General features: G+C 39.8%; 1 protein-coding gene across 2 annotated transcripts in view; it reads right to left on the bottom strand.

Annotated features, from left to right (window-relative positions):
• The window catches only part of LOC105495601 (zinc finger protein 507), a 37,930-nt gene that overhangs the window by 2,037 nt on the left and 23,822 nt on the right, over window positions 1-12,071 (bottom strand). For both annotated transcript variants that reach the window (XM_011765347.2, XM_011765346.2), the window contains one exon: window positions 113-247. In XM_011765347.2, coding sequence (XP_011763649.2) covers window positions 113-247 — 135 coding nt within the window. The remainder of the gene's footprint in view (window positions 1-112; window positions 248-12,071) is intronic.

Here is a 12,071-nt window from a genome sequence, read left to right as displayed (position 1 = left end):
AAAAACAAAACAAACACACCACACCGTGAGGAGGCTATCATGTAGAACTAGTAGATTTAATCCTGGCTTTAATTTACATATAGCAATAAAGGGAGGGGGTAGGATGAAATACCTGCCACTTTGTGAAATTGCGTCGTTAATAGCCTTGTTTACTTGTTCGTAGTTGTAATTTTGGTCACTTGCATGTTTCCACATATGAGACTTCAAAGAAGGAGGATGGCTACACACATACCCACACAGAGAGCATCTGGAAGACAGGCAGGCAAAGGAAAATAAGAACGGTCCCATAACACCAGTGAAAAATTATCATGATTCTGTAACAATCATTATAGCCCTTCTTCCGGACCCTTATTAGACATATCGTATTTCACTGAATCTAAGATGTTACTTAGAATCATTCTAAGAGGTACACTGATTTCAGAGAGGTCCTAGAATAGATGTCCTGGAATCAATGAAAGAAGGTGTTTTATATGATAAAGAATGAGTAACAATCAAGACAAACATTCCAGATTACTTTAGCTATTACAATATTTGGAAAGATTTTTGATGTAGTAATATGCAAAATATTTGCTCTAAATTAATCACACACACAAAGAAAAACTTACACAATTAATACTTTATACCACTCTACTACTTGAGAAAGCAAAAAGGAATGAAATGATTTTCAACATGAACTCTGCACTCTTTACAGACCCACAAAAAATGGAAGCAGTCATCTTGAAAAAGCTTCAACAATTTAGATTTCATAAATAAAACAAATAATCTTAAAAAGTTTCTATTAAAAAACAATTGTTCCACATAGTTGGGTACACTTGGTAAAATCTGAATTTAACAATGAAGGATTTTTAGAAAAATTAATATACTTTATTTTTTAGATGTCTTTAGGTTTACAAGAAAAACTGGTCAGATAGAACTGAGTTCTCACATGCCTCCTCCTCCCCTGCTCCAAATTCCTCCCATTATTAATATCAGTGTGCTATATTGGTTATAAATGATGAATCTATATTGATACATTTTTTATTAACAAAAGTCCATAGTTTACATTAGGGTCCGCTATTTGTGTTGTACAATTCTGTGGGTTGTTTTGTTTTTGTTTTTTGAGACAGAGTCTTGCTCTGTTGCCCAGGCTGGAGTGCAGTCTTGCTCTGTTGCAATCTTGGCTCACTGCAACCTCTGCCTCCTGGATTCAAGTGATTCTCGTGCCTCAAACTCCTGAGCAGCTGGGATTACAGGCGTGCACTTCCATGCCTGACTAATTTTTATATTTTTGATAGAGATGGGGTTTCACTATGTCGTCCAGGCTGGTCTCGAACTCCTGGACTCAAGTGATCTGCCCAACCTCCCAAAGTGCTGAGATTACAGGTGTGAGCCATCATGCCCAGCCAATTCTGTGTTTTGACAAAGGTATAATGCCATGAATCCACCATTCCAGTGTCATATGAATAGTTTCACTGCCCTAAAAATGCCCTGTACTCCACCTTTTCATCCTTCCTTCCTGCCCCTGAATCCCTGGCAACCACTGATTTTTTTATTGACTCCATAGTTTTGCCTTTCCCAGAACATCACATAATTGGAATCATAGCAATATGCATGTACGGTTTTTCCATGTCTGTCAGGGGTTGATCATTCTTATTGCTGAGTAATATTACATTGTGTGGATGTACCATAGTTTGTTCACTCACCTGCTGAACAATATCTTGGTTGCTTCCAGTTTTTTGCAAATACGAATAATTGCTGATATGAACATTCATGTGCAAAGTTGTTTTGTTTTGCTTTTGAGACTGGGTCTTACTCTGTTGCCCAGGTTGGAGTCTAGTGGCATGACCAGAGCTCACTGTAGTCTCAAACTCCTGGGCTCAAGCAATCCTCCTGCGTTAGCTTCCCAGCAAGCGCAGGTTTTTATAAGGAAAGCGCAAGTTTTTATAAGGATAAAAGTTGTCATCATTTGGGCAAATACCTAGGAGCATAATTACTGGGTCGTACTGTAAAACTGTCATCTTTTTAGGAAACTGCAAATGCACTTTTCCAAAGACATTTTTGTTAAATACTTAATTACAAACCTAACAAAATCAGGTAACTTACCTGAACTCTTTCCTACACCAATAAGAGACACAGTCAGCAATAACGAGGCACAAAGAAAATCAAACGGCATAGGAGTAAATAAAACAATTAAATACGGGCAAAGACTAAACTCTTATTCTGACCCACCTCCAATTTAACTTTGTGATAGCATGCAGCAGTATTCTTTTTTTATACACTCTGAGGAATCAGGCCCAAGGCCAAAGGCCTCTGATCTCAAGAAATACCAGCCCACTTACAGGCAATACACAGGCAGTTCTTTTTTTTTTTTTTTTTTTTTGAGACAGGGTCTTGCTCTGTTGCCCAGGCTTGAGTGCAGTGGTGCGATCATGGCTCACTGCAGTCTTGGCCTCCTGGGCTCAAGTGATCCTCCCGCCTCATACTCCTTAAGTGCTAGGATTACAGGCATGAGCTACCATATCCGGCCCAAATAGGCAATTCTTGATAGAACTTCTAATAAACTCAACTATATGAAAAGATGTTCAATCTCATCACTAACAATCAGGGAAATGTATCACACCCCTCAGATTGGCAAAGATAAGTAAGTCTGATAAGATGTGGAATCTGATAAATCTGGTAAGATTTTTCAGAGATGTGGAAAAATGGAAATGTACAAATTTTATGTATGGCACTCTGAAGAACAATTTGGCAATATCTATTAAGGCTGAAGTGGCACACACCTGTAGCCCCACAATTCTGGTGTTCACAAGGAAACACATACAAGAATCATCCTAGCCATGAACAGCAAAAAAGGATACAACCCACAGCCCCTGTTCTTCCACAAGGATATGAAAACAAATTGGTTTATTTTCATATAGTGGAATGTTATGAAGTGGGGTTGAAAAAAAAAACAACCAAAAAATCCCCATAGAGATCTACACTTAGCACCAGGAACCAATGTCAATAATGATCAGTGAAAAGAAAAATAAAAAGACCTGTTAGGCTTTTAACTTAAATAGTTGAAACACCAAAACCAACAGAATGTATTGCTTAATACATCCATATATATGTATATACACATACATATATGTTATGTACATAGAAAAGTTATTCACGAATACCTGAAATGATACACATCACTATCAAGACAATGGGATACCTCTCAGGAGGAAGGGTTGAAGAAGTAAGACATTGAAGCTTTAGCTATATCTACAATGTTTTATTTCTTCAAAATGTGGTAAAATGTTTGACGTTTCATTATTTAAATATTTAAAAAATTGTTCCTCTTTTAAGCTTTTACAGCCTGCATTCTTAAAACTTTATTACAGCTGGTATAATAAAATAAAATCACTACATTTTATTCTTGGTTATCTACAAAAAAAAAAAAAAAACTAATCTTAATTCATTTTACTTTGCCCATTGATATCTGAGATGCAGCCATTTTTTGACAAACCTCAATAAATCTATAATATTTTCACTAACATCTTTATCAGAGGGTGGGCAGCTGGCAACTTTTCCACCCCCAAACCATTAAACTCAGTGTCTGTATCTGTGACTGTCACACGGTGGTGGTGTGTACTATAGTGTGGTTACAGTCCCCTGCTCAAATGTCTCTGGATCAGTTGCTTGAGAAGGGCAACTGCCCTGCGCCATGGTGGCTGGGCACCCAGCTCGATGCCAGCCAAGAGATGCCCACTCCCTTCCACCTAGTGCCTCTACCAAGGTGCCTTTCCATGTCGGGCTCTCATACGTTAATTTTTATGTTATGCTAAGGGGAAACAGACACGAAATGCTGGCTCTTCAGACACCTGCCTCCTAACTTACATTCAGACTGTGGTCCTGAGGCCTCACCTGAAAATTCTTTATCCGGAGTGATCCCCCAATGACAAGTCAGACTTATGCAACAAGAATTTCATACTTTTGCGAAAACTGGGTCAGAAAGTAAACACCAGAAATCGCAAATGTATCCTATAGAACATCTCTAATGTTATTCCAACCTTTTAAAAATAAGAGAGAACTGTTTACTGTTTTCCTTAAAAAAAAAGAAAGAAAAAAAAGCTTCTCATTTTAGAATAGTTACAGATATAGATACAGATACATAGAAAAGTTATTTCCCTTACTGTTAACATGTTACATTCCTGGGGTACATCTGTCACAAATCAGGAGCCAATGTTCCTTACATCATTATTAACTGAAGTCCACACTTTATTCGGATTTCCCTGGTTTGTACTTAACATCCTGTTTCTGTTCCACGACCCCATCCAGGACACAACATGGCTTTTAGTCCTCAGGTCTCCTTAGGATCTTCTAGACTGCAATTGTTTCTCCTACTTGCCTTGTCTCTTTTGAGACGCATTTTCACTCTGGTGCCCAGGCTGCAGTGCGGTGGTGTGGTCTCGGCAAACTGCAACCTCCGCCTCCCAGGTTCAAGCGATTCTCCTGCCTCAGCCTCCGGAGTAGCTGGGATTACAGGCGTGCGCCACCACGCCTGGCTAATTTTTGCGTTTTTAGTAGAGACAGGGTTTCGTCATGTTAGCCAGGCTGGTTTCTAACTCCTGACCTCAGACGATCCGCCTGCCTCGGCCTCCCAAAGTGCTGGGATTACAGGCGTTGAGCCGCCAAGTCTGGCTAACTTGCCTTGTTTTTAATGCCCTTGACAGATCTGAGGAACATGGGTCAGATATTTTGTAAATGTCCCTCAAGTTGGGGCTGTCTGCTGTTTTTTTCACGGTTAGACTAAGCTGATTAGTTCTTGGGAGAAAGGCCACAAAGGAAAAGGGCCGTCCTCCCGACATCCCACTCGCAGGAGAACTTGCCCCTGACATTCCTCCCCTGGCTGAGCTCAGGTTTTTCCAGGGACAAGCTCCTCTTTCTCAACCCTGTTTCCATAGCATACCACTGGGAATGGGGTCACTGTGTGCAGCCCACACTTAAGAGCTGGGATGATCACCCGCCTCCTCGAGGGAGGGGTATCTACGTCAATTATGTGGAATTCTTCTGCACGGGATGTGTCTATTCTCACCCACCTATTTATTCAACCATTTATGTACATCAGTATGGACACATGGGTATTTTATACTTTGGGGTATAATTCTGTATTGCACTATTTATTTTGTTGCTCAAACTCCTCCAGCCTTGCCCCCTGGGCCTCTGTGGTTGGCTCCCATGTCCTTCTGCCACACCCCGAGTTTTGTTTCTTAAGCACTTCCTTACTTGCTGGTCCTATGAGACGCTCCAAGATCACCTTGCATATTCCCCACCAGTCCTAGACTAGACTGATAATTTCTCTAGTTCTTTCTATTGGAAAAAGGTATCAGAAACCAAGATTTGGGTGATAGGTGAACTGCTTTAATTTTGTAAATAACTTTTTTCCTGATTTCAAAAATTCACTCTAGAAAATTAGAAATATACAGGAAAAAAAATAAAATAAAAATCAATCATAGCCTTTTCACTAGATATAACCATTATTATTATTTTGATGTTTATTTTCCAGTATTTAAAAATATATATATTTTTATAAAATTTGAATTATGGAAGGCTACTGTTACAATTTAAACTTTCTACAATAAAGTATTTATTGACCACGATAAGCTGCCTAGCATTTCACATTGGATGGAATTGGTGGAATTCCATTTAATTCTCTATTTTATGCAGAATATATAATTCTGACAATTGACAATCATCTTTGCATAAAAATTTTAGGCACTTAAAGCTTCTAGGAACACAGTCTATAAACTTTAATTTGTGCACCAGCATGTGCTCATTCTTCTAGGGGAGACTTATTCTAGGAATACAGACAGTTCAGTATTAGGAGCTTCATTATTATGAGTCACCATTTGAAAGGACTGGAAGAGAAAAGGCATATTTTCGCTGGTGTTGCTGAGACTAAATCTAAAAAAATCAATATTCATTTTTAAATTTCTGATTATGGAAATCGTTAAACAAAGGCAAAATTATAAATAAAAATGTGACGAATCCGTACCATCCAGTTTCAATAACTGATTGTTGGCATTTTGCTAATCTTGTTTCATGTAGTCTCCTAACTTAAAAAGTTGCTTGATTTTTGCAGACATGTCTTATTCAAATTAGGATCCAAATGAGATCTACATTTCATATTTGGTTGGTAAGTCTCTTAAGTCTCTTTTAATCTATAATATCTCTTCTTTCTTTCCCGTCACCCCTCATGCATGTATCTGTTGAAGGTATCAGGCCATCTGTCTTGCAGAATCTCTCACCACATGGACTACACTGAGGACTTTCTGGTGATGTCGTTTATCATGTCCCTGTGTCCTTCATGTTTCTTGTGAACTGGAAGTGAGATCTAGAAAAAAGTTTCTCAGCTTCTGCATTCCTGACATTTGGGGCTAGGTAATTCTTCACTGTGACAGCTGTCTGGGGCACTGCAGGTTGTCCAGCAGCATCGCTGGCCTCTACTCACTAAATGCCATTAGCGCTTTCTCCGTCAATTGTGACAAACACAGTAATGTCTCCAGACACTGGCAAATGTCCTCTGAGGGGGCAAAAGCACCCTTAGTTGGGAACCAATGATCTACAGATTTCATTTCATTAGATTCAAGGTCATATTTAATTTTCTTTTTCTTTCTTTTTTTTTTTTTTTACAAATATACTCCATGGGTATAGCTGTGTATTTCCTACTGCCATACTCAGGAGGCACTTAAACCAACAACACCTAACCCAATACACATTCTTAATAAAACTTCTCTACAAAATAAGGTAGATGGGTAATTCTTCAGTATCATCAAAATATAACTTTCTCAACTACAAAACTAGTGTCAAGCTTAATTAGGAACCACCAGAAGCATTTCTATTAAATTCAAGAACAGAACAAGGACATTTACTATCCCCACTGTTATGCAGTGTTGTGGAGGTACCAGCTAGGACAATCAGACGAGGGAAAGAAAGAAGAGGTATACGCCGAGTGTGGTGGCTCACACCTGTAATCCTAGCACTGTGGGAGGATGAGGTGGGCGGATCACCTGAGGTCGTGAGTTTGAGACCAGCCTGGCCAACATGGTAAAACCCCATCTCTACCAAAAATACAAAAATGAGCCACGCATGGTCGCGGGTGCCTGGAATCCCAGCTACTTGGGAGACTGAGGCATGAGAATCTCTTGAACCCAGGAGATGGAGGTTGCAGTGAGCCAAGATCATACCACTGCACCAACGCACTCCAGCCTGGGTGACAGACAAGACTCTGTCTCAAGAAAAAATAAAAAATAAAAAAAAAAAAGAAAGAAAGAAAAGCTATAAACAGAAAAGGAAGTATGAGAAAATGATTTGCAGATAATGTAATGATATACCTTAACAATCCAATAGAAAATTAAAAACTGTTAACTAAGTAAAGCCACAAATCTAACATTCTATACAGATCAACAACTTTCTTATACAGAAACAATATTAAAATGCTAGCAAAATGCTAGAAGAAGGAAAAAACAATTTATAATAGCAATGGAAAAAATAAAATATACAAGAACAAGCCTAACAATGAGTGAGAGAGAGAGTGTGTGTGTGTGTGTGTGTGGTCCTTGCGTTGCACGGTTCCGAGCTGCATGAATTTCAGTTACTATGGCTTAGTTAAACATTATCAGTCCCCCAACAGCATGGTTCAAATTTCAGTTATTAACTACTATGGGAATATGAACTGTGAGTAACTGCAGAGAACAAACTTCACTGGCAGCTCTTCTGTCTACTATGTAAACAGAGATGTATCATGCCCAGTGACCAAGCAAGCCTTTCAAAGCTGGTGACTGGTCACTGTGCTATGCAGTTCACTCCCCAACAGCAAAGCATGTAGTTATGCTGCATCCTTATCTCCCAACGTTAAACCTGCAGGACATGTTATGAAAATGGATAGACAGGAACTGGCCAACAAAATTGAAGTGCAGCAAAAACCCACAAAGTGATAATGCTGGAAGCAAAATTAGACATAAATGTAAATGAATTCTAGAACAAATAAATAATTGGCCACAGGAATGCTGACACTGCTGACACTGAAGAAAACTTGGGATATGCAGCCAGAGGATCTTACTGAAAGTGAATTTAACAACGAGGTATGTAGTTCCTGAAGGAAGTTATGGCAGCAAAAAAGTCTGCATTAAATGAACTCTTGGAGACAATTTCTTAGAAAGGACAACTGACCACTTGCCAAAGCATAGGAAAGATGCTCATTCTAGACTGTAAAGGACACAATGAGAAGGCAAGCACTATTCAAACCACTCGATAAGTCTCTTACAAAGAGACAAAACATTTTATTTCTCAAAGTTTCTAAGTGTCGTATGATTTGAATTTACGTGTCCCCCGCCTCCCACCCCCGCCCCCGCCTGCCTGAAATTCCTGTGTGGAAACTTTAACCTCCAAAGGGATAGTATTAAGGTGGGGCCTTTGGAAGGTAACTAGATCATGAGGGCAGAGGCCTTGTGAATGTGAGTGGTATGATCTGAATGTATGTGTTCGTGCCCCCCGCTGAAATTCCTATGTGGAAACTTAATCCCCAAAGGGATAGTATTAAGAGGTGGGGCCTTTGGAAGGTGACTAGGTCATGAGGGCAGAGGCCTTGTGAATGGGATTAGTGCCCTTATAAAAGAGGCTCAGGGGAGCTTTATTGCCCCTTCCAGTATCAGGATGCTGCAAAAAGGTGTTATTTATGAAGTAGGGAGCAGGCCCTCATCAGACATCAAAGCTTCTGACACCTTGAGCTTGGACTTCCCAGCCTCCAGAACCGTAAGCAACACATTTCTGTTGTTCATAAATTACCCAGTCTAAGGCATTTTGTTATAGCAGCCTGAATGGACTAAGACACAGCACCACAGTTTAGATATGGTCTGTCTGTCAACACCAAAACTAACGTTGAAATTTGATCCCCAATATGGCTGTACTGGGAGGAAGGGCCTCATGGGAGGTTTCTGTGTTTGGGGGTGGATCCCTTATAAATGGGATGTTGGTGGTGTTCTCTCAGTGGTAGGTGAGTTCCTGCTCTTCCAAGACCGGACTGGCTCTCGGAATGAATTAGTTCTCTTGAGAGTGGGGTGTTATGAAGCCAAGACACCCCTCAGTTCTTTGGTTCTTCGCATGTGTCCCCCCTTTTGTGACTTTCTCCGCCATGTTGTGTCGTAGCACAAAAACCTTCACTAGAAGCCAGGGCCAGGCCCTCAAACTTTTCGGCCTGCAGAACTGACAGCTGAAAAAAACGCCTTTTCTTCATTTGGAGCATTGTGGGTTATCTGATTTGCCATGCTATCAGAGCCCTTTGCTTATGGATTGTTGTTTTAAATTACTGAGCCAATTCCTGTCCACTCAACTGGTCAGCAAATGCTATCTCTTTATTTAAACCCTTTTCTGATTATATAATCTATATTCCTTGTATAAAAATGGAATATAGGCAAGTATAAAGACAAATTCTAAAAAATTACTTGCATAGCTTTCTGGTCTTTTTAAATGTACATATGTAGATCTGAAGCAAAAGTAGAATCATACTATCGATTTTTAATCCTACTTTTGACAATGTTCCATGAGTATTTTCTCAAGTTAAAAATTATGCATTTTCAATGGGGTATAACGTTCCATCCTACGAAAATATCCTAATTTAACCACTCTACTAAGTAGCATAGAGCTAGAGGTTTCTGATATTTCTGACATTATAAGCAATGCTATAACAAATTATCTTGTACATCAATATAAATGCATTGGAGATTATTCTTTAGGGCAGAGTTCATTTCCCCCCAAGACTCCTTAATAATAATAAAGAATGGGCCGGGCGCGGTGCCTCATGCCTGTAATCCAGCACTTCGGGAGGCCGAGGCGGGCAGATTACAAGGTCAGGAGATTGAGACCATCCTGGCTAACACGGTGAAACCCTGTCTCTACTAAAAATATAAAAAATTAGCCAGGCACGGTAGTGGACACCTGTAATCCCAGCTACTTGGGAGGCTGAGGCAGGAGAATGGCATGAACCTGGGAGGCAGAGCTTGCAGTGAGCCAAGATCACGTCACTGCACTCCAGCCTGGGCGACAGAGCGAGACTCCATCTCAAAACAAAAACAAAAATAATAATAATAATAAAAATAATAATAATAATGATAAACAATGAACACTCCTAGTTGAGACACAGAACATTACCAATATACCTTTGAGACTCCCTGTGTGCCTCACCTCAATTGCCTCCCCTTCCTTTCCAGAGATAAGAACGTTCCTGGGCTGTGGGGCACAGCGTTTTTTTTTTTGTTTGTTTGTTTTGTTGACATGGAGTTTCACTCTTGTTGCCCAGGCTGGAGTGCAATGGCGCAATCAATCTTGGCTCACCGTAAGCTCCCCCTCCCAGATTCAGGTGATTCTCCTGCCTCAGCCTCCTGAGTAGCTGGGATTACAGGCACGTGCCACTACACCTGACTAATTTTGTATTTTCAGTAGAGACAGGATTTCTCCATGTTGGTCAGGCTGGTCTCGAACTATTGGCCTCAGGTGATCCACCTGCCTCGGCCTCTCATAGTGCTGGGATTACAGGCATGAGCCACTGCGCCTGGCCGGGCACAGCCATTTTTAAGGCTCTGATCTATATAAATGTAGTACCCAGAAAAAGGAGAAATGACAGAAAATATGTTTTGACAGTATGGTAAGGACATAAAAACAGAAATGCAGATCCATGGAACAGAATAAATGGCCCAGAAATCAATCTAAACATACACAGTCAATGAATATTTGACAAGGGCACCAAGAGGACATAATGAAGAAGAATAGTCTCTTCAATAAATGGTGCTGGGAATACTGGATATCCACATGCAAAAGAATTAAAGTGGATCCATATCTTACATCATCCACAAAAATCAACTCAAAATGGATAAAATAGCTGAATGGAATATCAGAAACTGTCAAACTCCTAGAAGAGAGTACAGGGAAAAATCTCGCTGCAGTGGCAATGATTTTTTGGATATGACACCAAAAGCTCAGGCTACAAAAGTACAAATAAAAGGGACAACATCAAACCAAAAAACTTCTGTACAGCAAAGAAAACAATCAACAAAAGGAAAGAGCAACCTAAGGACTGCAAAAAAAATTTGCAAACCACATATCTGATAAGGGGTTAATATCCAAAATCTATAATCAACACTTATAACTTGATTAAAAAATGAGCAAAGGACCCGAAAAGATATTTCTCCAAAGACATAAAAACTGCAACAGTGATATGAAAATGTACTCAACATCACGAATCATCAGAGAAACACAAATTAAAATCACTATGAAATGATAACCTGTTAGGATGACTATTATCAAAGACAAAAGAGAGAACAAATGTTGGCAAGGGTGTAGGGAAAAGGAAATCCTACTACACTGTTGGTGATAATGTAGATTGGTACAGCCATGAAAACCAGTATGGAGGTTCCTAAAGAAATTAAAAATAGAACTACCACATGACCCAGAAATCCCTCTTCTGTGTAGGAGATGAAATCGCCACCTTACCAGGTATCTGCATTTCCATGCTCAGTGCAGCATTCCTCACAAAAACCAAGGTATGGAAACGACCTAAGTGTCCACTGATGGACAAATGGATAAAGAAAACGTGGCATGCGCGCGACACACACACACACACACACACACACACACAATCATTCCACCTTAAAAAGGGAGATCCTGCCTTTTGCCACAAGATGGATGGGCCTGGAGGCCTCATGCTAATAAGCCAGACACAGAAAGACAAGTATTGCTCAATGTTACTTAAAAGTCCAATACACACACACAGAGAGAAGGAAGGAGTGGTTACAAGGGGCTGGGGGTGGGGAGGGAGAGAAGATTCTGGCATACAAAGCAGCATGTATATAGGATGAACTTGTCTAGAGATCTAATACACAGCATAAGGACTATAATCAAAATGTACTGTATTAGGAATTTTTGTTAAATAAGTAGATTTTAGCTGCTCTTGCCACAAAAAAGTATGTAAGATGATAGATACGCTAATTTGCTTCACTATAGTAAGCATTTTACTATCTATATTCTATACATCATATTGTTAACCTCCAATATATACAATAAGATTTATT

The sequence above is a fragment of the Macaca nemestrina genome, chromosome 20 (genome assembly GCF_043159975.1).
Source record: "Macaca nemestrina isolate mMacNem1 chromosome 20, mMacNem.hap1, whole genome shotgun sequence".
NCBI lineage: Eukaryota > Metazoa > Chordata > Mammalia > Primates > Cercopithecidae > Macaca > Macaca nemestrina.
This window is presented reverse-complemented; position numbering and strand designations above follow the sequence as displayed.